This window comes from Rhea americana, unplaced genomic scaffold, assembly GCF_003343005.1.
Source record: "Rhea americana isolate MKP2758 unplaced genomic scaffold, rheAme1 scaffold_64, whole genome shotgun sequence".
NCBI classification, from domain to species: domain Eukaryota; kingdom Metazoa; phylum Chordata; class Aves; order Rheiformes; family Rheidae; genus Rhea; species Rhea americana.
This window is the reverse complement of record NW_028186801.1, coordinates 2,909,526-2,936,788: the sequence shown is the minus strand read 5'-3', so window position 1 is coordinate 2,936,788 and position 27,263 is coordinate 2,909,526. Positions and strand designations below refer to the sequence as shown.

The following is a 27,263-nucleotide window of genomic DNA, read 5'->3' as shown; positions in this document are numbered from 1 at the left end:
GCAAACTCGCTCCACCATTTAACTGTTTAGTGTAAGCATTCCATCTGTAAAGCCTTCCATCTGTAAATATAGCTATATTAAGCCTTAAGCATTTTGGAGGCTCTCTTAGATAGATTTGTCAGTTACTCAGTATCTGTTTTAATAACTATGCTACTCTATAATTCATGAGCAAAGACTACTGTGTATGTAATATTTTGTCAGCTGGAATCTTAGGGGTGAGAATTAGACTCTTAATAATTTTATTTTCCTATGTTCAGAATTTAATGCATATCTTGAGATATGTATCCTGCTCCACCAGAGCAAATTATGTTGAATTTCTTAGGAGATTTTATCTACAAACTTTATCRCAATTATAATTTCTAAAACATTGAAAACAACCAATGGAGCTCTACAGAGCATAGAAAAAGGTAACAGCTTTGGTCTGCTGAGAGTTTACTGTCTAAATAGACAATATAGTGTGTATTATGTGCATCTCCTTGGCAAGCTTCCTTCCCCTTCTTGTCTCCCTTCAGATTAGTTTTTCTCTGTGCTTGCATAGCTTTTTAAGAACACATGGGGAGGAAGCTCATTACCCAGGGAAGGCTTTATAGATGGAATGTTTACACTAAACGGTTAAATGGTGGAGCGAGTTTGCCACTTTCCCATTAAAAGCATTTGAAAAACATATTGCGTGAGTATAAATTCCAAACAGGAGCCATATATATTTAGCAAAAGATGACACTTACCTATGCCAATCACCTTTCAAAAATAATCTCCCAGATTATTTTGAAGTTTTAAGGCWTTTTTATAAATTAGTGTCTGCAATATTACAGCAATGATCATATAATTTATTAGTGCACTGCCTAAAGACACACATACCCCGATTGAAACAAAGACTTTGCGTTGTCAGAAGTCCTTTTATATCATCAAATTTGGTATAAAAACAAGATTAACATTCTGAAAGTAAGTTTAATATTTGTGTCAGAAATGTTACATGATTTAGATCTTTTTCTTTTTTTAATAAAAATGTCACCATTGTTTCAGTGGTGGATTCTTATGAAAGCTGTAAATGGGAAAAATGCATTAATGTCATAACATTTGATAATACATAGTACGTTATTCCATGTTGATTTGCAATATTACATGACCCAGAGTTTGCATGACATGACGTAAGGGGCCAGTTTTTTCTGCAAGTACACATGGGAGCAACAACTGGAAATAAAAAAAAACATGTTAATGGACGTTCAGTCCTATTGAGAAGTGCAGCGCTCTGATTGATTCTGCAGATCATTGTGGTCAGGAAGTTGCAAGGGTTTGCTGACCAGTTCAGTGGGGCCTGATAGCATAGGTAGATACTGTGGGCAGCACAGAGGCATATGTAACATCAGCCTGCAGGCTTAGAGGTGTTGTGTATCAGTGGCCTAATTCACAGTCCAATAAAATCAGTGCTCATCTCTTCTGAGCGACTCGTGAATTAAGCCTTGGATGCATGGCTCCCTGGGGAACCATAATAGGTACTGTAAATAGTGGGGARCAAATTGTATTTATGCCACATTCGAGGCACTACTCTTGCAGAGCAAATGATATTGGCTTCCTTAGTACAGTTTATCTATGGATTAATCACGATTATCATTTTAAACATTGTAAATAATATAGCTGCACAAAACACAGAAAAACATGCTAGTCCAAGCCTTTCCAGGAGTTCATCATCTAAACAGATGACATAATATGCACTAGAAGACTCAATAGATGGTTCCTAAAGCATACGCCTGCTGAATAGTCTTTAGTTACCCAGTTATCCAGTTATTTATATCTAATAGTTATCCAGAGGTGGGGCTTTAGTTCAACGTGGCACAGCAATAAATGTCAGTTCTATTACCTCCARTGTGATGGAAAGTTAAAACTTCTGGTTCAGGCCCTCTTTAGGCAAATTTAACTTTGCTTTCCTTTAGGAAGATACAATTTAGGGTAGGTCTTTCAGCTGCATCTGTATAAAAAATGTAAATAAAGAGGCAAATGAATATTTTACAGTCATTTTAGTTTTACAGAATGTCTGTGCTTCTCTTTATGCTGCATATTTATGCAGCAATTAACTGTTAGAAATGAAATGTGAAGTGCATTTAATTTTTCTTCAAAATCATATAGAGGAATATATAAGCAACAAGCAGATTTTTCTAAGTGGCAAACCATAAAAATTGTCGATATTTTTGACAGGAGTTTACTCCTAGTTCTGTCTAAACCATAAATATAAGTGTCTTTAATTTTCCTGCAGAAGATAACAAGCATATATAGTTGTTTCTCCTACCTTGTATAACACTGAGCTCCCTCTCCCTAAGTAAAATGTAGAAAGATGTGTTTCAAGGGCCACAGATATACATTGTGTGCATTGACTGTATGGCATTCTAAGCTCTAACGTTTGGAATAAAATTATAGAATGCTTCTGTGCAAATTGAACATGGATTTTATGAGAGAACAAAACTAGCAATGACAGACACCTTTCTGAGGAATGGAATTCCTAGAAAAGGACAGAATCGTTGGGTTTCCATTCAGATCTGTAAGCCTGTGATTGGGATAATGTTTCAGCAAGCTGAGATTATCCAAGTAAAAATTTGTAACTTCTGTCACATACTCTATTATTCATAGTCTTCTTCTGAGTAACAATCCTTTAATTCCATTCATATGCACTAGACTCATGTGTACCTGTCTGAGGATACATTATACTCTTACAACATAAGGCTACAGGGGATGAGGTGATATTCCATCTGACAGGGTTCAGTGGTTTCCCTACTGACTGAGAAAATTGTGATTTTAAGGCACTAGACTCATCCATCATTACAAGAATGGGTCACAGATTTGACAAAAAATTTTATGAAAAATAATCTGTGGTATAGAAAATAAACTAATCAGTTTTGATGAAATCTTTAAACCATTTATATACTAYATTGAAGAACAGACTAAAGTTTTCAGGCTATAGATACAAGTTTTGCCTTTTAAARATATATAGAACCCATCTCTTCAAAAATAAGTAACTTTTCTAATGTTTCGAAGTAATGAAGTTCATGTTGCTGAAGCAGTATTTTTTCACTTGTACAGTATTTTTATCATACACACAGTTTCACTAGTTAAGGTATACTATTTCGTGATAATACCTTCAAGGGAAATACCTTGCTAGGCATTGAAGACAGTTAGCTGTGAGGAAGAAGAAAAAGGAGAARGGTGTAAATTGGGAGATAGACAGTGTATTTGTACATGCTATAGTCCGTAGTCCATAGTGTCTTTCTCTGTGTGGCTGGACTAGGGAAAATTTAGTGAAATGCTGCAAGGCAAGGACACAACCAACAAAGCTAGAGCTATAGAGATTCATGAGTCTAATACCATGTAGTAATCACTACAGCTGAAAGGATGTACAGCTGGCAGCAGAGCTGCTCTGCATTCACTCCACTTCAAGCTGAATGATTACTAACAGAATTTATTTCCCTTCAAATCTTTTTGAATTCCCTACACAAAGCACATTTATTCAGACTTTGCACAAAAAATGGGCTGTGCTTGTGTCTCTGCTGATAATTATTTGACTAGGAAAAGCATAGCCATGTTTGGATATTGCCACGTTTATTCTTACTGATTTGTATGGTGCTATCACCTGAGCAGAGATGGGGAACTCACCAGCTGATGGRCTGGTTAAACATAAAATGTTAGGAGCAAAAGGGGAGTGCTAATAAGTATCTTTAGTATCTTTGAGTTGAGGAAAAAGGGCTAACAAAATATAAACAGAAAAATGCAGTATTAGTTTACCAAATATTATGCCTGAGTAGATGGACCTTCCTATCTCTGGGAAAAAAACATCTAATCTTCTATTTTCTCATGTCCTTTGAGTGAAGCTTAAAACTGTTTTCTTGTTTTGTCTTTCATCTTTACTATACCTGAATGATCAAGTTTATATCAGCATTTCTACTACAAACAACTTTTGTGCTGTTACCTAGGGAGTAGATGCAGTACTCTGGTTCATCTTGACTGACCTAACCATGTCTAACTATATTGGCTATACTAAAGGTGAAGSGAATGGGCTTTAAGAGAGGAAGGTACTAGTGCATGAGACACAAAGGAAAAGGAATTAGCAAGAATGAGATGAAAAAATCAAGAATCCTTAGTAAAGAGCAGAGCTATCTGTGAACAAAGCCAGACACTGATTTAAGCAGGTCCTTCGCTGGTCAACTAGTGACTTGAAACTACTTGTTCTTGCAGAAGACGGAGGAAGTGTGGGGAGCACCTTCTCTTTTCTTGTACGCTGATGTTGAGTAGAAGATCACTCTATAATGCCAATACATCTGTCCTCCAATATGTACCAGGGCAATCCTTAGCTTCAGCTGTATGGTAGAGGATGGTGCTGTGCATGGTGCTTCTCGTGCAAACTAGCAGACAGAAGATCTGCTGCTTGGAGTGACCTGCAGGAAACCAGCCTGTCTCAGGCACGTGCAGGTGGATTAGCTTTGCTCTTGAGTGGTGATGCTACTAGCCCATTCCTTGCACATTCTACCTGATACAATAAGATGTCTTTTGGTGTGAGTGCCACTGAAGAATCCTCAGTCTTTTGTCTCACCTTTTTTAGAGGCTTTTTTGATTGTTGTATTATTATCAAATCAGAATAGGAAATGCTCTTAAAATTTGTTCCTGCAAATTTCTGTGCTGATATCTCTCCAGCAAGATTGTTGCTGCTAGCACGGATCTCAGAAATGCCAGTTTTAACACTTTATTTCCCAAACTATTTCACAGCTTTTGTTTGTGAGAGAGTCTTCTGACTAGGCAAACTTCAAGGATGCTCTGGTGTGCAGGATATTGGTAACTTTCAGTCTTACAATGTACAGAGGGCTAAAGAAGATAGAATTTGTGTATTGCCTCATTGCTTCCTGTGTGGTAGCAGCACTCTCATATCCTGACRGAAGTTAGGCTGACAGTGCTGCTGCTATATTTTATTGTCACTATAGACTATGCCATTTTCCTTATGTTATTTGCTTGTATTAACTCTCGGAATTTGCCACGTACCAAAATCAGTTAATTAACTCACATTAATTAAAATGTATTCATGGTGAGGGAAAGAGCATGTACTTGAGAACAGCAATATGTTTTGATTTTGAGTGAGGTGCGGAGGCTAAGTGGAGAATCAGGGTGACMGTGCTAGTGAGGAGCTGCCTAACATGCAAGAGGAGAAGGCAATGGAGTGTGGCAGGGTGCAGACATGGTCATTAAAATTGTGCATCTGTAACAGGCAAATGAGGAAGACAGGGAGATAGAGGGGGCGGTCAAGATGGGAGCTTCAGTGAAAGTGGAGAGCAGAACTGGGGAAAGAATAAACAACATTTGGCAGAGRTTTCAGAGGTGATGGTAGGGCTGAAGGTGGATAAATGTCACATTTTGTTGGCTTTGCAATAGAAATTGTAGATCAGAAGATGAAATTACTTATATATTCTTCCTCCTTTTGCAGATTTAAGCTTCTAACAATGATTTTTTTTTCCCTTATCTCCTTTTGAGCTTTCAGGGTCAGTAGTAGAATCTCAAAATTTATAGAGAAGATAGGGATTCTTAGGGAAATTCACTGACAAAGTAGAAACTATCATAGGAATTATATTTTAATCTTGGTTAAGTTCATAATATTCTGAGTAAAAAATTTTGAATAATAGAACACACTGCAAAATGCATTGCTGTAAGTTTCTGAGAATGTACTGGAGAGTTGTAGGGATAGCTAAATTGCTTTCTTACTCCTACATCTGACCAGTGGGGTCACAGGGAGCACTAGTCCCTCCTCAGCCCATAACACATTCCTCCATTCCTGACTAATTTGGCTCAAAGATACCTCAGGTCTACACTCTGTAGTCAAGGGACTCTGCTCATGGGTAGAGCACTCATGGAGACAGGGATTTGCAAGGTCAGCACCTTGTGTGCAATCCTGCAAGGACATTTTGCACTGGTGCAAGACAGAACACAGAATGCCTGAGAGATTAAAGACCGTTACTGGAGAATAACGAGGCAGCTGTTGGAATAGACACTTGGTGCTGCTTATAACCAACTTCTTTCTACCTGTCTCTGACTCAGCATCCAAAATTGCTTGTCACTTCTGAAAGCGAAGCCTTTTGTATTTAAATGTAAAAAAGAAAAGGTAGGTAGGGAAAAAAAGACATGTACTGAAAAAGAATTTGTAGTGTTTGTTCTTTGCCCACAACTTGTTTCTAAATTCAGTAAGATACTCTGCTAGCACTGACATTGAAATGAGTCAGTTTTGAAGAGCCTCAAAATATTTATAACCACCTCATTTATCATTTATTTTGGTTTGAAATAGTAAGSTAAAATTGCATAGAATATTTGTATTGAGTATCAGGTTTAGTAGTCAGATTTATACAATGTTTTTTTTCTTTTTAAATCAGGTCACTTAATTTAAAAGAATTCATTTAAATTACCTTGAGTCTACCCTTAAAAAAGCAATCAGATTAAAGAAGGGAGGTCTTATATGGGATGGCCAAAGACRTACTGCAGTTTTCTAATAGAATGGGCATGCTGTCATCACAGGACAGCCCCTCAGTTCGTGATGTGCRCAAATTTTTYTCATCATASTGTGAAATGTACCTCTGTACTGSCAATTCTTACAAGCCACCACTCAAGTATGGCTATAAATACACAAGCAAACAGAACAGCMAGTAATATCAGGAATTCTTTTCACATAGCCTTTGACATCACAGTGTTTTACTGACACAATGCTYTTGAAGACTTGAAGAATCTCAAAGTTTTAAAAGTTCCACTACTTTCTTCTATGCATTGCATTTCATTGCATTGGTAAGGGRTTGTATTTGGCAGAAAACTCCACATAGCATCCAGGAAAACTGAAAATGCAGCACACATGCTGTCTATCTCTGTCCTTGTTTTTGAGTGGGAACTTGACAGCATTAACCGTAACTGAGAGTCAAATATACTTTACACTACCTGTCTCTTCTGTCTGAAAAGTGAATAGTCCTTCTGATATCAAGGGAACCGGTTGCCAATTCACAGAACTTATTTTTTCAATAATTGTTAGCAACTGAATACTTGGACTACAGCTTCAGGCCAAACAGCAGCTTTGTCACAAAGAWACTATACAAAACAAGCATGTTTTCCTTCCTTTTTGGAGGTGTATGAATCRTCCTCTGGCATCTGTAGAAGTTAAAATGTCAGTCTGTTTGTGGGTCTGACCATGAAGATTTTTGAAATCTGAAGTTTTAGAAGAGCAGGGTGAAAGGATCACAATACTGTCAACCAGAGCTACTTTCTCTTGACTGTGTCCCCATTATATACTCCTTTTCCTGTAAGGTTCACAAGTGAGTAACTACCACTGTATGTGATAGAAACTGTGTTTTCAGAGGTGGGTGCATCAGACAGTCACTACTGCAGTTCAATATTATTAAGATTTTCCAAAAATTTCCTTAAGAACGTGAGCACTCTTCCAGATTAGAAGCGACCACTCTCATTGTCTGAACATGCTGAAGAAAAAGCTCTATGCAGGAAGCTGGTAGTATTCCTTCAGCTGGCAAAAGAGGGCACTTTCTGTTACATAATTACATTATTGCATCATACTAGCTGAAATCAAAATAAAAATAAAACCCCTCTCTGTCAATTTAGCTACGAGCGTTTTGAGGGAGGTAGACAGATAGCACTTAAATGCAAAGAGGTAGAATGTCTCTTCTAATTAATGTATATTCTGACAAGGATAGAGTTCAGCTGTCCTGCATGAAGAAGGAACTGTTTTCCCTATTTCAACTCAAGTACTTAAGTTTTGCTAAAAATTAGTCTGAAGATTCTTGTAAAATCCAAGAGAATTAGGACTATGGCAGAGTAAAGGAAAACCACAAAATCSTCATCTCTGATGATAGCTTACTATTAAACATGCTAATCACTGGCTGCAGATTAGTTATTATGTCARTGATAGTACAAAATACATAGCTCTCTCTTCTCTGCTGCCAGTAATACTCTGCTGGCATTGAAAATCCTTTTCCCTTTGTATTTAGATCCTGATACAGAAAAAACAAAAAAAAACAAGAAAACAAAAAACAATCCATGATGCTAGAAACAGTCTTTCGTAGAAAAAACAATCAGGTCTTATTTTATAATGTACCAATCTGATTATCTCTTTTAATATGAATTTACTAAATGAAATCATACATAGTAAAAGAATATATAAAATCAGTAGTGAGAAAATAAGCAGCTGTATTGAGGCWGAACTGCAAATGAAGAGGCTTACCATCAGAAGTGCTAGCATCTTTCAAAACCAGAATAGAAACTTCCTATTCACCCTGTCATGCAATTCTAAATATTTCTCCAAACTATACTGATCATCTGTGATTTTCTCCAGTTATGTAGCTAAGTATAGTTCATATACAAAATGGCAATGGGCCCACAATTCCAAAGACCTTCCAAAGCCCAAAGTTTTGCTTCTTTCAGAAATATATRTTAGGTAAATCCTACTGCATGTCTAATGAGAACCTTTGAAAAGGTCAGAGAAAATAGACTAATGAATGTTAGATAAATTAGGCTTTTGGGAATTTCTCTTTTAATAGACAAGATGGTAGTTTCAACAACTGATTACGGTTGATCTGAGAGGCATCTATTAAGTCCATGTCTTTTAAAACTGAAAACCTGTAGTATTCTCCAAAAACTAAGATTTGTAATGCTTCTGAGCTCAAATATTGCTGGAGCCCATTCAGATCCACCAGGGGTTATTTGGGTCCTGTAAATGCAGCAGAAGCTGCTGTGTTTGCATTTTCTTGTGTCCTATAAATACATCAGAGGAGGCTGCCTATCATCGTCAAATTTTGCTGGTTCTGGCTTTTGACTTTAGTACTGAGCCATTACTTACTTAACTGTCTGTTGTCAGACAAACTCAAATTGTCAGTTGGCTATGGGGATAACTCAGGTGAGTCTGTGAAGCTTGTAATTAATTGTATTGATATCCTGAAGAAGAATATCAAAAGACATTGATTTTAGTCATTCCATCTGTGATTCAGTCCTGTTTTCTCACACCACAAAGGTAGTTTCATGCTTTTGAAATTCAACAGCATTCTCAAGGAGACAGTCAGTTGCTGAAAGTCCTGGCCAGAAGTCACTTTTCCATGTTCCCTGAGTTTGGATTAGAGCTTACAAATGTCTAGAGAGCTCTGCAGCCTGCGCTGTGTATCATCTAATCAATGCAAAGACTTTATGGACACGATGTCCATTTGATTGCCTCTCAGATATACACATAAGCTCCTTCCCTTGTTCAGTGACCCTCTGCCTTTGCAGCAAACTGTCAAGAGCTGAAAGCCTTTCTCTTGTTTTGGTTGGTTTCCTCAGCCAAAAAAAAGTTTAATTCCTCCATAGGTGAGGCATCAGTGAGAAAGAAGAAATGGTTACGAAAAGCTCACTTAGATTTTGATGCAGTCAGGTTTAGATGGTGAAATAGTGACCACACAAATAACATGTGCCCTGGTTGCAGTTGTGCTATCTTCTTTGGCAATACTGCGTGCATACAAAATGGTACCCTAACTCCATTTTGTCTGAGCTTGTGGATGAAAAAACTAGTCTGTCTTTCAGTCAATCTGAGCTCCCTAACGACTGTACTGTAACACAGTCTTTAATTCACAGAGTTCTCCTAAATCCAAATTCTTCTCTTGCTTTTGCAAGGGGTTGGAAATGCCTCTGCCCAGTGTAGCGCAGGATAATCTTGGAGTAAATGTCTTCACAAGTACTTGCAGACTTTATCTGGTTGATCATGTAGTCGTTAATGCCCCTGATTTAACTCTTTTTTTGGTCCCTCTTTTTGCCTTAATTTACTTTTTTATTGCTGACAGATTCATTGTGTGAGGGCAGAACATCTTGGACGCCAGAATCCCCTCGTTAGCACCATTTGTTTTCCTCATTTTGCTCAAGTTCGTCAAACTCTTGATATTAATGCGATGTGGCCCACTTGTCAGGTCCTACTCCCCTCATTCCCCTCCCTGAAGAGAGCACTGAAGACAGAAAGTGGCCGACCCTTTGAATTGTGAAAGTCCTGTCTGATTCAGACAGTGGCAGGCCTTCTCCAGTGAATAAAGCACCAGTCCTCTCCTTTCGGTATTCAGGTTGGCTATTGGCAACTTCCTTTTGGATTAACGAATCTGCAGTATTGGTTGCCTGGCTTTTCATGCCAGTTGTAGGGGAATCCAACTTAATTGGTTACCTTGCCAGTATTTTTTACCTGTTTCTTATTGTTGCTTGCAATAAACTTATTGTTTTCAATCTGGAAACAAGAGATTAAGATCATACTGGATRTATCTAGATGACCAGYGAATACACCCCAACCTGTACCCAGTTAGTCTCAGTACTTTCCATTTTTTACCCTGTATTTGTCTTTCCTACAAARTTAGTGAAATTTTTCCTTCCTATCTGCCATCATCTGTGCTGACAGAATACTTGAAATCCCTTGACACTCTGGCTTGTGTAGGAGGTGTAATACTTGGGTGAGTGGGAATAAAATCTTTGTCTACTGTGTTGTGCCTCTGGGCACAGCCTACAATCATTTTACTGGAACATATTAAATCTAATGAAATCGCTCTGTTCTTCAGTCTTGTGAGAATGATATTCACAACACAAATATCTCCTCTGCTCCTTATCCTTTAAACAGAACTAACACTCTGTAGAATCACACATAATAAAAGTATGTGATTTCTTGTGGTACTAGCATGAGCGTCCCCTGGAACCTGAAATACTCTATTGAATGAGATACTGTGCTAGTTAGTAACCTAGGAAAATATCAGTGATGCTTTTAAATTGCCTTTCCCAATGCTAGCTCTCTGGATAAAGTGGGGGTTGCGAAATTTTACCCTGGTACTGCTGAGAAGTTCTACTTCATGTACTTGTGCTCTCAGCCTAGGACTACAAGCCTCCAGCTGTCACAGCAACAGGGCTTGCAACATTGTAGAACAGTTGAATATACTTTCAGGTTTTCCATAAACAGTTTATCTTTGAACCTTCCGTTATTCTAGTCTTCTGAATTCACTAAAAACTAAGGTCTTTTACCTTACTAACAGAGATTGCAGTAATCTTGGCAAGGCAAAGAAATGGGAGATCTCTACTCTCTTTTTGCTCTACTCTTTCAATGTCCAAATGTTACACTAGTTAGTTCACAAGTTATCAACTTTCTATGCCCTTTATTTTATAATAGGCTCTAAGATATTTGATTCATAAGTCATAAGCTTTTCCAGTTGTTCAGTTAAATTCTTCTTTTAGTGTCCACTGAACGTATCTCTGCAGATCAGCCAACTATGCAACAGGAATAAAGATACAAACCTTTAGTTCTTAGTTTTCATTTATAAGTTTTGTAAGCCTTACTTGCTTTCCTTGCTTTCCAGGAGCTCATGTATGTTCATTACTTTGGTTTTGTGTTCTTTTATCTTCGAAATCCCCACAGTGTAAGTTCATGGAAACTGCTCATAGCAAGGTATTCCCACCGTAAGAAATGATCCTGTCAGCATCATAATTAATCAAGAAACCATGACTGTTTTCAAAGGCAGCCACAGTGAGAAGTTGTCTGCTCCTCAGAGTCAGACTGCTTACCCAAGAATACGTCTTTTTATTAAAAAAAAAAAAAAAAAAAAAAATCTGGGTATTCTCCATCACTGTTTCTCAGCTTCTACCACTCTGGACATATGAGATTTTTATTTTCAGCTGAACAGACAGAGTTAGCATTTTGGATGTTAAGATCTAGTAGTTAAAACAAGGTGGCAGAAGTCCTAACCACTGAGTTTTACTCTTGTATTTTCTTTTTATCCCTTTTATTCTTAACTTATTTTTGTCTCACTTCTCACTATGTTAAATAGCTTTAATCATATCCTTCAGTGATATTAAGTAAGTCTTAGATTGCTATGTTCTCAAAATGCTTTACAAAGATTAGCAAGTGTTGTAGTTGAGCAAGAAATGGATTCCCATCCCACAGAAATTTGCAACATATCAAAACATTTCTCCGTACTAAATCAGGACAAAAATCAAAGCAAAAATTGGGGAAAAATTGACTTAGAACATTCATTTCAATTCAGTAATTTCAGTACCGTTCATTTCAGTTTTGTACATTTTAAATTCTCCCCTTAATAACTTGTATTTAAGCCAAAATTTATTTTGAATCAGCGAACTGGAAGTTTTTATTTAAAATGTAGATATAAAAGGTTTCAGCAATGTGTATTTTAAGCATTATAGTTGAAAATCTATGCTGAAACCTTCTCTTTCTCATGAAAGATTCGTTTTCGAACATTAGCCTTTTTCCATTACAAATAAAAAAGTTTCCTTGGGAAACTAAAAATTAATTATGGTAGGTATTGTTATCAACATTGAACAGATAGAGTTGCTCTCATAGAGGTGACTAGCACCATTGAGTATCTTGCTGGACTTTCTGCTGCCACTACGTGGGCAGGAACTTCCATGGATGCTTCTATATGCCAGGATCTAACAGCTCTTGGCAGATGTCTCAAGTACCTCGTGGCACTCATCTGACAGTAATCATCAATATTTGCACAACTGACTTTATCTTAAAGAAACTGTGGCATAGAAAGGGGATGACTGAGATTTCATCAGTGCCAGTTGATACAAGATAAATTATTTCTGTTTTTCCAACCCAGAATAATTTGGACCACTCAGAATTTCTGTAAAGYAAGCTGTCTGAAGATCCGTACAGCTTTTTTGAAACTTACTCTATAGATATTTTGCACTAGGAGGGATTGGGAAAGAAAGAAGATGGCTTATTTYTTACCACATGTGAAAAATTGGATCTTACTAACTTTGTATGATACAGTTGAAAATGCAGCCTGTGTATCCTCCTCTGATCTCATCTTCTAGATACGCTGAAACCATGCTTTCCTATTGTTGGTGCATTTGRGCAGAGGATTGCTCTTCAGATACTTTTCAGTTTATAATAGTCTACATTTTGAATTTACTTGCTGTGATTACCACTACTCTTTAAAATAACTATGCTTCTTAYATTCTGTTAAGAGTATCATATAGTTCCCTTTTGTGCATATTATTTTAATTTTGTCCCTTCTTCTGTTATTAAGCATGCTAAAATAGCAATTTTTCCATGAAATATATACGTTGTTCTGTTCTTTTGTCTTGTCAGAGTTCTTCTACTTTATTTTCTTAATTAAGTAAAGTAGTAATAGATTATTAGTAGATGTCCTATATATCTAAACTTACGTAGTCTCTTGTCATTTTAACTGTAGTTTAGGAGGTCCAGCTCCCTTACTAAAGATTCTTAAAGAAAGTAATCTGAACTGGGATAATAGAGAAGATCTCTATGAAGAAATAAAAGCAAAGAGTAAGAAATCAAATAGTTAGATTTCTCACTGGAGGGTGGTCACTCATTAAATCCTTGAGAAATCAATGCTAAAATTGGTGCTACTTGGTACTCTGATAAAGGGCATTGAAAGTGAGGTGACAGAGTTTTGTGAGCGCAGTAAAAACTAAAGTTAGTTACCAAGATTTACAGAAGGACCTCTCAACTCTGTTTAACATGGTGATAAAATGACAGATGAAGCTTAATGTTGATAGACACAAAGCTAATGCACTTGAGGAGAAACAGCTAAGTTAGCTTAGATGCTCAATGATAGGTTCTGAAGTAACTCTTCTCTCTCAGAAAAGAGATCAAGGAGTTTTGGTAGATAATTTTGGAAAACGTCAGCTCAGTATGCAAATGCAGTCAAGTAAATAGAACAGTGGAAATTATTAAGAAAGAAGTGTAAAAAAGTACAAATAGTGTAGAAAAGAATTATACTATTCTTAATCTGTGATAGACCTGCATTCAAAACTGAGGGCATGTCTGGCTTTCTCATCTTGAAAATAATATAGGAGGTTTTTGAAAAATACAGAGGTAGGACCCAGAGACAGGTCTGACAAGGATGAAGAGAGGGATATGGTTGTTCACTTTCTCTCCCATTCAAAAGGTAGGTTAGCTAAGTTTTAATGCAATACTTCASGTATAGATATGCTACTAGATGTGATTATATTACTTATATGCTCTTTATAATGCAGACAAGGATGCTTCTGAATACTGAGCAGATATCTTCACTGTACTGTATGCAGTAACTAGGAATAAGTGAACTTACTTGATTAGTTTTGAATCCAGGAGAGGAAGGAGAAATGTCACTGGAAAAATGCAGTTTTCACTACAGACTGTGGGTGGAAGCTTGGTGTATTATGGTTGCTGGGAAGGTGAATGTTGAAAACATATGGGTTTACACCTCAGCAAAAATATTCATTAATGTGCAAAAGTAGTTGAAGAGGTGTGCAAAATCTGAAGCTCCAGGAACCTTGCCTTTTCTTTTTTAATGATCCGAGATGTTTGTTTTGTCAGCAGAGGAAATAAACTACTGCCCCTTTTTTGGCTTTGTGCAGCTCTTTACAAAGAAGCCAACTAATTGTTCCACTGAAAATCCAATGTTACTGGAACATTGCTATTCATCACAGAGAGAAGTGTGAAGCATCATGTTTGCTTAATAGTTTATGGCCTATGAATTTGCCCACCAAGGGATTTCGGTTCTTATTTGTTGAAAGTCAAGGGATAAGCAAGTACTCACCATAAACATTATCATTTTCTGAGTGAGATAAAGTACACTGATACTGGCTATGTAGTCATAATGTAATGCTCAAGACAAAAAAAAAGTAAATAATCCAAGCAAGGCATAATTAGCTAGCTTCTGGCATTATACGCACCTCAGGAACTGCAAAATTGTATTACTATATCAAACAAGTCCCTCTGAATTACTCTGTCAGCTGAATGGAGATACTGATGTACTTTGATTTTATGCATTGTTGTGATGCTACAAAAAAATCCCCCAAACCACACCACCGTGTTCCCTTTAATGTTATCCTGGCAACCTAAATTTAACTATTTTAAGTTAACAATTTCTCACTGGCAAACCAACAGTAGAAGGCTTATTTGTATGACCTTTTAACAACTTCTCCCTTTCCTACATCTCTTCAAGATGTTTATGACTAACAGTATTATGTACAGTGCAGTTCATACACAATTTTACATGTCTCTCTTCCTCATCCTCGGAAGTGATTCTCTGCATTTCACGAAGAGCTCTGAGATTCCTCGCATTAAAATAGTCCGCATTGAATTCCCTGTCTGATGATCAACTTCATTTCATATGTGAATAGGACACGTAGTCTGATAGCTATTATGCTCTGTTTCACCCTGGGGGCTGAGCTACCTTAACAGGCATTGTATTCCTGCAGATATATTCTTGGAGGTAGGAGGACAAAAAGGGTTAAGTCCTGATGTCCTAGTCACTGGGCCTTCAAGATCAAATTCATATTTTTACTGGAACTGGTTTGTTGAGCAGGCAGCGCATAGCCAGATGGGACAGTATTCTTTTTATCCCCAACCAGACAGTGTACAGAGAGTACACTAGCAGTGCTCCCAGCATATAAAAGAATAAATGGTGTGCCCAGCTCCTAAATAAAGCAGGAGGAAAAAAGGGAAGCAAATCCTCTTCCTGTTTTATGTTTAAATAGAAGAGTGCAATAGAAGAGGAGACAAAAAAGTTTGCCTCTTCCTGTTCACACCTAGAAAGCACAGTCTGACTAGATCATTTAGAGATGGTGTGTAGGAGAAGTCATCCCAAATAATAATCTTGAAAGGTGAGACATATGCATCCTGCCACATAAGGATAATAGTTAAAAAAAARGGGGGGGGGGCTTCTGCTGCAGTAGAGGTAAAAWTTTCACTAAAATGAAGAAAGCTGGAAGAAGAAAGCAGATAAACATACAGAAAGGAGCAGCAGTACAAGTAGAAAAAAACGGATTTCTGGAGATGTCCATTACAAGGAAATCTGTGTTTTACCTGAGCAAATCTACAGGAGTGGCTGCTTTTTGGCACCACAGGCTGATTTTGTAATACAGTGTACTAGCAGAATAAGAGCTGATGTCGACGTTGGAACTTGCCCACCCTCATACTTGCACTGTTTGAACTGAATCATCGAAAATGATGTAGTTATTTGGTATCTTTGAATGCGAAGCCAGCCTGAGTGCACAGTGATACCCGAGTTAGGGTCCATGCTCATGCCACGCTGCCTTGCTGATTTCACATGTACTCCCTAGATAAAGCCACCGCTTGCACCATCATGCAGTGCTKTCAGACCAGTATACAAAATAACATGGCAGGCCTGCGAGGGAAATGTCTGTTCTTTCAGTAGATGTTGAGATGCTGATGTTTTGGGGATGTTAGGAATAGAGACAATGATGAGGACATGCAAGAATCCAACCTTCCCTTCTTCCCCAAAAGCCAGACTGCATGTGGTAGTTTCTGTTTATTGAGATAGAAGGTTATAAAAATCTTACGTGATTTATAACATATATCTCAAAGGAGAAGCAATTTGTGATACTCTGTTAAGGCAGCTGGAGTCTGATTGCACCAGCATATCTCCAAATTCATGTGTAGCATCTTATGTCCAGTTTGCATGCATATAAGTGATCACAAATGATGCAAAGTAGACAGTCCATCACATTCATTTTATTTTATAAACAAGCAGTTATGAAAGATCATCATAACTTTTTAAGATGTTGCTGAAGTGGCAGTTTTTTTAAACTTGGCAGTCCTTATAAACTAAAGTATGTTTTTACTTGGAGGTTCTTTTTCCCTGAGTGAATGTGAAAAGTGTTCTTTCTATGGGAAATCATCATTTCCTCTCTTGTTAAATTAGGAAAGGCTTGTGAAAAAAAAAAAGGCCTCGTGATGATAGTGTATGAAAATTGTAAAATATAATTCAGTATCTTTTTAAGATGAATGACTTTTTCATTGTTTTATTACTAATAGCAAATGCATTTCAAAATCAAAGTAACATGTTAGAATCCACATCTTTACTCTGCTACTGAAATTATGTTTTGATTTCTTTGACATGATCCCTGATTGCTGTGAGAAGAATCAGTTCAGTATTTTTGTTCTTAGATTCCCCCTCCTTTGTCTTGCAGCTACTTGTGGCAGATTCCATTAACAATTGCAGTAGGAAACACGAGCCACATCTCATCAGAGGCAATTATATGGGTGTCTAACAAATCAGGTAAAAACAAACTTTCCTCCCCGTGGAATCTCATAACGCATTCTTGTGTTTTCCTCAAATGTTTCTTTGGAATTGATCCTAGATAATTGTTCAGTTGCTCTGCACCCAGTCTTAGCTTCTTGGAATGAATTGGGGAGGGAGGGAGGAGGAAAGAAGGATAAACATCAAGTATGAAGATTAGTAATTTTCACAGAAGCTAGATCGTATACTGAAAAGCTTTTACAAAGAAATGTGTACCTAAGTACCAGATATTTTATATTTAGCAACATGTATCAAATTATTGATGAATGCAGTTACCTTTATTGGTTGGTGAAAGTTAAATATAATACTTTTTTAGCAAAACATCTGATGAGTTTGACTTAATAAATGCAAAATATTTAGAATTCTGACATTTTGTAATTCTAATCTATAGGCTGAACCAGGGCTAAGAAATGTTTGCTGTCTTTAAAAAGTCTCCATAATGATCTAACAAAGTATTTGTTATCCCTACTAGATAAATAGATACTGGACCTTGAAACTGCATTATTCTGATTGCCACTTGTTTTCTCCCTCCTCAGTTCTTACAAGGTCATGGTAGCAACTGTCATGAGAACAGCTAGGGCTGGTTGCCAGTTTTCTTCTATCACCTGAAAGGAGCCCATCATAGAAATTTTATAAAATATTTCTCTGTTTCCTTGCTACATCAGCTGACAGTTTTGGGCTGAAATTGAAGTGGATGAGGAAAGAAATGTGGAGACTTGAATAAAATGATTCTAAGGAATGGAAAATAAGGAGCCATTCATSCCCTTGACACATGCAGCCCTACGACACATGAACTGTAGAGGGAGAACTGACCCCTTCTTGTAGTGTAAAAAGGATATAGAGAAAGGGGAATGAATCAGACCTGTGTGTGCCTGTGTTTTCCCTTTTTTCACTCTAAGTCACTAAAGGATAGTATTCACATAGAGCTTAGCAGCCAACAGGACTAGAAGTGGATGGTGAATGCAATCAGGGGAAAACTGAGCATCCCAACTTTCTAATGGTATAAGGTATACGTTTCTTCATTCTGATTATTTGCAGCCTATCAGATTCTAACATTTTTTACACTGCTCTCGTGATAAAATGCAATTCTGGGCACTGGTCTAGAAACGTGCTTGCGACCAGGGCGTATTTTGTGCCTGGAAAACACACTCTAGTCAGAGTATACAGGTGCTGCCTTGCTTTGCAGAAGCTTTGCACTGGCCATACTTTTTAATATTAACACTTCAGGAGTACTTCAAAACCTCTTTGCACTTTCACAATCTGCCTTAATGACCTGGTCTGCTCTTGTGCTTTAGGGCTTGATTGAACTCATTGAAGTTAATAGTGAGATTCCCGTTGACTTCAGGAAGAGTTGATCATCTCATCTCATCTCATCTCATCTCATCTCATCTCATCTCATCTCATCTCATCTCATCTCATCTCATCTCATCTCGTTAGATCGTACATGCATGCCTCCTTCCCTTCACTTCTGCCTTGAAAGTTCTGAACATCACTTTCTGTCACATTATCTTCAGAGTTGCTTCCTCATTGCTTTTTACTTGCTGTGGAGGAACAAGTCCATGAAACCACTTCTAGGATAGCTAACTACTCCTACCATAATGCCTTCAAGAAATTAACAAATCAAGGATGGCCAATTTGAGCAATGATTTTGAGGTGGTTGTTCTATAGAAATTAAAGATGAACCTTTCACAGTGATCTGAGTCATTAGTTTCCTGTGTAGCTAATCAATGCCACTATGATCTATTTTCTTTATCCTTGTCCTTCCTCATTTCTTTTTCATTCAGTCACTCACTTGCTGCATCTCATTAAAAATTTAGAAACTCTAAACTTATGAGTACAGTGAGGATGTCRTCTTGCTTCTGCTTATTGTTTTCTAGCTCACTTGAAGGATTCCTCAATATACAAAATCAATGAGAACATGCCTAGATGTGATCAGAATATCGCTGGATGTGCTCAATGTATGATTCATTATATGTGCTGTTATGTATTGGGGCTGCTATTGATGATTCTGTGATATTCTTGGAGGGTTTTTTTCAGCTGGTATGTTTATTTTCTGGGGATCTGGAAGGCATTCTGAGACTGGAAGGGGCAGCTTCCAGGATCACTTTTTGTGAGAGGGAGAGTCCCAAAGAGTTTCCACTGTGCAGAAGACRTGTTTCAGTGTTGTCTCAGAGAGTAGTCTGAAAACAATTCTGCAAGCTGGAGGTGAAACAGATTGTTTCAGAGGATATTTGGAAAGCTAGGGTCAGTCACACTGCTCTTCAAGTCACTGTATTTGAATGCAGACACACAAATCGAATTTATTGGACTCTCTTCAAGATTCTAATTTTTAACGGGGATAAAAGGTACAGAAGGTTAAAGATGTAACATGCTTAGCTTAGACATCTATAGCATAGAAAGCTATACTTGAATATCTAAAGTATGGATAGGAGTAGGTGTTTCCAGGGCGTAGTCCATCTTTCCACTGTCCATCAGTCCATCTGACTTTTAACAGAAGGTGTTTTAGAATGAGAAGTGAATGCTCTTCTGCCTACAGTCTATCTAGATAAAAGTTGTCTAAATTTGGTCAAAGGAGTTATGCTACAAGTGTCATTCCACAAAGTAATGTGATAGAAAGCTAGAAGTCAAGTTAAGGTTCCTATCCTTGCTAATCCTTTTACCATTTTTCTGGTAACGCTCTGAAGCGTTCTTCAGGGAAGAGACATATCTTTAATGATATCGTCTGAAGCATGCTTCAGAGGAGAGAGGTAAAGGGAAAAGAACTATTTTGAGGATCTAAGTTAAGGCAAAGCATAGGCAATCTTTTATATCTTACCTAAACACAAAAATATACCGCTATAACTAAAAAGATATCACAGAAGTGGCTGTGCAGATGCTTGGGGAATTAATTTGCTGTCCTAACAGAAAAGTCAGTATTTGGGTGTTTTTTTAATTCTACAATTAAGAAGAATTACCAACATGTCAAAATAACTGGGAGAAAAAATACTCTAAACCACWTCTGTTTGGAAATGCTGAAGTGCCACTTTCTAAATGAATGAATTCAACTTACTGACCTAGAAAAAGACAACATATGTGTCCAGAGTTTTCTTTGAGATAGACTGGGAAGTCTCAGTGCCAGGCCAAGAAGAGAGCAGTGAAGTGGCATATAGRGTAAAATAAAGAGAAATGAAATTAGGTGTATGGTGGGAAATCAGAGAAAGACAACAGAAATGATGGGAGTGTGGAGGAGGCAGCCAGTCCATCCTTGGCAGTCTGGGAGCAGACTGCGTTGTCTGTTTCGGTCATGGCAGGATGACCTTATGTAGCTGCTTGCAACCATGATGATAAGAGGTCTCCTGGACAAATGGTAAGAGGCTTCCTGGGGGAAAGAGTTTGGGTTTTCCTATCATGGAATTAACTAAATGTCCTGGGGAGAACATCCTAGAGCTGTGAGTGCTGTACGTCAACATTGTGCTGACAAGGTTATGTTGAGGAGGGAGTGACAGGAAGGCACTAGATCCTGCATGACCACAGCGTGCCAAGGTATTTTACTGTTTCTTTTCATGCTTCTAGAAGTACACAGCTGAAAGGCTGGTCTGTCCTGCTCTCTACAGTCTTTCTATGCCTTAAATAAATGATGCGCTCAGTCCACATGATAGTGCAGGCACTGGYGTTTGGTTGTAAGTTTTATTTTGTCTCCACGCTCACAAAGGGGTGTCACTTGCAGCATTTGAAAAGGGACATGTCAGGAGTTGGCAGGCACTACAGGAACATAGCATGAGAAAATCCTCTCAGATATTCATCTTTTTCAGTTGTGGTCTCACGATCTGTCACTGACTTGCTCTGGAATCCTTCACTGATCTGCATTTCTAGAGAAGGCAATGCTATTCATGAGGATGGCCTTTGACGTTCTCTTTAGGAAGTAGGAGGATGTTTCCTTATTGCTGGCTAAAGCAGCCGCTTTGCTAAAGAAGCATTCAGTGTAACCTGGAAAGTGAATAGGAGATGATGGACAGTGGTAATACTGATCACATATCTTTCTTCAGCTGCCAATATTGAAAAGATTCCAAATTAATGACTGCCATTATRATATCTTGGCTTATCTGTTAAATGTCTTCTGGACTGCAACTTCACACACTCCTCTTAAAGAGAAAAGGAAATATGGAGAAAGTCATTGCCTTTCAGGTTGTCTGCGCTGCGGGAATAGCCTCCTCCACTGATATCTGTGGTGGAATTCCTGGCTGCAGTATCTCATATAGTCTTGCCACCTGGTAGTCAGCTTGGTGCTGCTTATGTCTTGGAAGGCCACAGCCAGAGACTTSAACCACAATGTCCCCTCTCTCTGCCCTGGGTAATTTTTCAAGTAAATTAACCTTGTCTGTATGTTACCTGAGAGGAATGAAACCATGGAATTTTTGAAATGGTTGCATTCATTGCCAACAACAAATATTCCTTCTTCATGATAGTTTAAATAATTTTCCGGAGGAATAAACTCCCCAACTTGAACCAGAGTTCATGAGGGCTGGGTTTCTGCTGATGGAAGAATCTCTCCATGTGCATATGGAAGGAGGAATGAGGGAATAACTTAGCTGATTTCTGCATCCTCTTTGATACCATGTCTGGAACCTCATGAAAGTATTGTAAGATTGATGTCTTCATGACCTGCAGATGAAAGGTTGCTGTCCACTCTCGTGAGAACTACTAAATTTAGGGAAGTTGAGTTGTTGCAGTATGCTCAGTCTGGGAATATCTGGTTGTATACTAGAGACAATGTAGCATGGAAATCTCTAGCTCTACAGTAGGCTGAGCAGGATTAGTTGATATAATGGCAGATCATCCTAACTGCTGGCAAGAGAGCTCATTTTATCTAATCTTCACAACGGTAAGGCAATGGGACACACTGGAAATTACAACTATGCTCTTTTTGAGATGTAATTCATTGCCTTTTGCAACAAATTCCATAGGGAGGACAGTGGGCTCTAGCAACTTGCCTGACAGAGTGCATCATCTTCAAGGTATTTCATATTTAATGTGGCTTTTTGCACCTGCTTGCAGGAAGTATATTGTCTTAGCTTTGGAAGGTTTTCATTTTGCAGATGCTTCTGCCAGTCTTTCTCTTTCTTATTCAGTGAGCCGTAACATCCACATAACCATTTTTCTACTCATCAATTTATATGCCAGTGATCAGATGACCCTTTTACTGGCTCAGTGTGTCTGGACGTGTTGCACTGGAGCCATCCCTTTCGCTCTCACAGCACTGCACAGGTATGTCACCACACCTTCTTCCTTGTCCACCTCCCAGTAGCCATCACTAAGGCTATTCTGTCTCAGAGAACGACAGCCTGTGAGTGGCCTCGGAGGTGGAATGAATGGCCTCTGGAAACTAAATAAGTCACAAGGAAGAAAGGAATCATCTTGTGATTAGCCTTCCTATGCATACTGAGGTCAGAGACATCACACCAAGATGGCTGCAGTGCTATTTGTGCTACAGTCTTGCTGGTTTGCTAAATGAAGTTTTCCACTGAGATGGTAGAAATCATTAGTGCACTTCTGCTCTGTAACAGATCCAGGGCGTGTTTCTGTTTCTCGTAGATTAGTTTGTTTCTTATGAGGTCTCTGTAATGGTATACATACATAATTTCCGCAGTGTTTTGGGATCAGCTCAAAATGTGTAGCATGTGACAAGTACAGATATTGTCCCTGGGATCAACTTTGAACTCGGTCAGTCCTTGCAAGACAGCTGCTTAGCAGGGCTTATGGGAAGATGCTGCTGATTGCTGCTGAAAGTTTACTTGTCATGTTTCTGCAAATCCAGCAGAAGTAGAGTCAGTGACCTTAACCTTAAATCAGGAGTTGTAGCTAGCACTCATTTCAAATAATAAAGCTTTGGACAAAGGCATACTGGATGTGACTGTTTTGCAGTGCAGGCTCCAGGAAAGAGACATCTTCGTGTGGTTCAGGAAGTGGTACTGAACTGACTGAATCAGCTTTACAGTCTGCCTCACTGTCATTTCCATCATCATCCCTTTTACCTTGACTGATTTGTTGTGTGCCAGGCAAGTATTCATCTGATGGACATCCCTGCCTCTAGTAGAGTGGATCACTTGGACTCTWCCTCTCAATACCTCCCCAGGATTACCATGAGATGGAGGCAAGAAAGTTCAGCAGGGCAACTGGCTCCAAATAAAAAGTCCTAACTTACTATATTATGGCACTTCCTAATAGATGATTGATCTATTTTAGCTGTAAGTCCCTTGACAGTTCTATTCTCCTCCCTGAAGTGTTTTGTAGAAGACAACTGCTTCTGGGCTGGGGCTTGCTTGCTCTCCACTGGGGAGTGGTGTTAGTGCAGTATTAGAAAAATACCTCTTTTTTTCCCCCCATTCTGAGAATCAGACAGCTGCTGAGCCTGATATGAGTTGGTTTCACACAAGCCTCTTTCATCTTTCAAAAGGGGGAGGAAGGGAAGCACTGTAAAGTAAAATAAATTAATAAAATAAATTAATAGATCCTGCTTTACAGCTTTAGCCAGCCATAGTGAAGACCGGGGATACAGCACCTACAATCCTGGTACCATTTTAACTGAGTGAAGTAGAACCACTGCCCCTTTATCCCCACATTTGAGCCAAGATCCTAAAAGAAAACTGCTTCCTACACTGTCTAACATCACCTTAGATATTAACAGTTCTGTGGGCTAGGATTGTTAACAAATAGCAGGATATTGCAAGGGAAGAGCATGTAATACAAAGCATAATCGTATTTACTGATATGTTCTATTTACTATAGTGTTCCCTATAGCAAGGTATTTTTTCAACATGGAATTAAAGCAATGTGGCAAGTGAGATGAAGAAAGAACTTTTCATTATGATTTTTCTTTTCCAAGTATGAAAAGTTCTTGCAAAATGTTTTGGAGCATTTAGTTAAAGCTGGTATGTTTCCTTAAAATATTGTGATTACTATGAAATTCCTTTTGGAACATTTTTTTTCATCAGAAAAKTTTTACTTACTCTTGTTAATATGAAATATGTTATACCTATGCATTTATTTTTACAGGAAAATACAGTATTTTTTACCATTAAGGATTTTACCGTTATGAATTRAATTCCTAGTATGCTATGGGTTTTATAACATGAAGAATTAAAAAAAAAAGTAGCAGTCCAGACATTTGAACTAGTAGAAGAACTGTGTGTAGCCCAGACTCTTCTTAACATTAGAGTTGTTTCTTCCAGAGAGATACCATTTACACAGACCATCACATGATGCTCATGGTGCTGTGCAGAGGACCAGGCTTCCAGAGTTCTTGCTGGTTTTGATGAGAGTTGAAGCTGCTCAGAGCCCTGGGTGATAGCTCCGACCTTCAAGCAGTGTACTATTAACACCAGCTTGGAGGACTGATTCACACTTCCGGAGCACTGAAAACGGGAATGAGACCCTAATTGATTTTCTAACTTCAAAACAAATGTTGTAAAAATTAATTGTTTCCTCCTAAAGGTCTCCTATGTGTATGCAGCAAAACTGGAACTTTCAGAGCAGTGTTATTTTCTGAGGGATCCAGGCAAAACATAACCACTGAAAAATACTTTCTGATCGAACAAGATTAAAGAAATTCTCTCTAATATCAAGTATAACTGTATGTATAGTTTAGATTGATTTTTTAAAAGGTGAGCTAAAACCATCAAAGATAGATTTCTTCCCAAATGAAATTTTTGTTTTTGTTTTTGAAAGTCATGAATGGTTTAATATAAGGTTTAACACTGAATTACTGCCTTCTTTCTAACAATGGTACTTTTAACAGGAAACTAATAAAAGTGTTTGTGATAAGTGGAGAAATTGCCCATGTGTATAGAAATTTCCAGTGCTGTCTTTACCAGAAGAAAGAATTTCTTTCATAGGAAGGCATTAAAACTGACAGACTCAAACACTGAATTCCAGTAAATTATATAGAACTATGTGAAACACATGCATCAGACAGTCCCTTAAAATAACCACCTGCTTATATGAGCTCGAAAAGCATGAAAGATTCCTGTCCTGTATTTCAGGAAAAGACCAACACATGAGTGTCCTTATCGAAAAATAATAGCAAGGGGTTATGACTGCATTTAAAACTGATCAAAACAGCAATAATTCCATCAGGCTTTGAAAAGATGCTGTTCTCCATTAGAGCAATAGGCGTTTGAGGTGTTCCATAGCTGTTATTTATGGAATAGGTTATTTTGAAGTTGTCATATGTGACAGGCAAGTATCGTTCAGTATTGTATTATAGAAAGTAAGGAATTTCTTCACTTCAGAGATCAAAATTAAATGAAAATACTTCAACAAGAAAAACGTATGTATTTCTTTTATAACATCTAATCTTGAAAATTTCTATTTAATGTATTTATTTACCTAACTAATGATTAATATGTGCTCATAGTCCATTTGATGGATTTTGGGGTATTAYAGAGGTATTAACCAGTTACAGGTAGCTATTTTCAGCCATGGTGGTATTTTGAAGGGTAGTTTCTAATAGAAAAACATAAGGAGAACACAGTACTAAATTAACACGGTAGGAATTTCTGCCCCATATGAGCACTCTATCTCTGACCTCCCAAGGCAATATAGCGCTGAAGACCCAGGGAAATTCTAAAAGTAGTGTTCCCTCCTCCCCCCCCCCTTTTTTTTACTGTTGCTTTTAACAAGTCCACTAGGCTGATACAGAATATCGCTGAGATTTAGTGGTGACAGGTTGGTCACAGCACCAGGCTGGGTAAATTATGTACGATGTGTTAGATCCAGATTCAGTTTCCTTCTCCTCTCCGTTTTATATCTGGCATTTGAACCAAAGCTCTTCTAAGAAAGTACCTTTATGACTATGCTAGAAGTTGTCTTGGTGATCTTTTACAGCATCTCTAGTTAATACTTGTGTTTTTSTAAAATAATTAAATATACATAGGAACCAGAATTCAAATCTTCTGTAAGTGTGCTGGATACAAGTGACAGGATGAWTCTGACTTCAGATCTGGTGAAGAAAGTATTTAAAGAGAATAGTAACTTCAGCAGAACGGTCACAGAGCTTGTTTAGGACTGAGCTACAGCTATAGCCCAATGCTTAACAAACCTTTGTGGGAGTAAGGACACAAGGTCTTAAAATCTTGTTCCAAGTAAGATTGTATAAAAAGCGACTCAGATGCTTGGACAGTAGGAATACTGGATGATAGGAGTCTGTGGGGAAGGCCACCAAGGTGGTTCACAGGTAATAAATACTGAGTTGGAGAGCCATCTTTGTCCAGACTGGATTTAGCTGCCTGGTTACTTTTGAAAGACTGGGTTGGCCTACCCCATAGTTTGGCATTTGCTATTAATGAGCTGGTGCAGGTCTTCRTGCAGTTTGTTAGCCCTGTACATTCCAGTCTTAATTACCTATTTCTCTCCACCTAATTGTTTTCATGCCTTTCTCAAGGCCAGGAATCCCACAGAGTTGTAGGACCGAATTCTCTTTTTTCATTGTAGTATTATTTCTACAGGATATGTTTGCACACAAAGGATGTGTCTACTTGGCACTTTATCAAAGCAAACTAATATTTTAACTAAATACAGAGGTCAATCTGTTTTTTCTCAACAGTTTATATAAAATAATTAAACTGAGTTGGTGCAAATCAGTTAGACAAATCCTCAAAGAGCAGCAACAGAATTTAATTGAATAGGCAACAACTGAATTTTTCCAGACTTAATATTCCTAAGAATTGTATTTTTAGGTGATTTTAATGATCTCTGAACTACCTAACTGACTAACTGACAGAAGGCCTTTTTTTTTTTTTTTTTTTTTTTTTTTTTTTTTTTTAATCCTACAGCTCTATCTGAATTCATGTGCATAACAGAACTCCATAAATTTAAAGATTGGGCTCTTTTTATTTTTGCAACTCAAAATCATGCTTATTAGTGTGTTTGCTAGAGATATTTAGTCAAGAGAACAGCATAACTTCTTTCTGTAGATCTAGTCATCTGTTTTCCTCAGAAATTACTTTTTTACAAGAAAAGCTGTAAACAAATCAATTTCTTTAGTATATTTAACTACTAGATGGCATATATGAATTGTGAAGACCATATATGTTAACTTTTTTTTTCATTATTACTTTTAGGTAAATCAAGTACATTAATCAATTTCCTGTTGGAATTATGTTTAAAACAAATTTTACTTATTGATTTTTATTCTTAAACTCTTAA

The 27,263-nt window shown here is 37.7% G+C and overlaps 1 protein-coding gene across 2 annotated transcripts in view; it reads left to right on the top strand.

The window, feature by feature from the left end:
• The window catches only part of TRHDE (thyrotropin releasing hormone degrading enzyme), a 217,436-nt gene that overhangs the window by 140,063 nt on the left and 50,110 nt on the right, over positions 1–27,263 (top strand). Inside the window, exon 9 of one of the 2 annotated variants that reach the window (XM_085320492.1) lies at positions 16,972–17,060. The exons of the other annotated variant lie outside the window; for it this stretch is intronic. Coding sequence (XP_085176618.1) covers positions 16,972–17,060 — 89 coding nt within the window. The remainder of the gene's footprint in view (positions 1–16,971; positions 17,061–27,263) is intronic. 2 annotated transcript variants of the gene reach the window in all.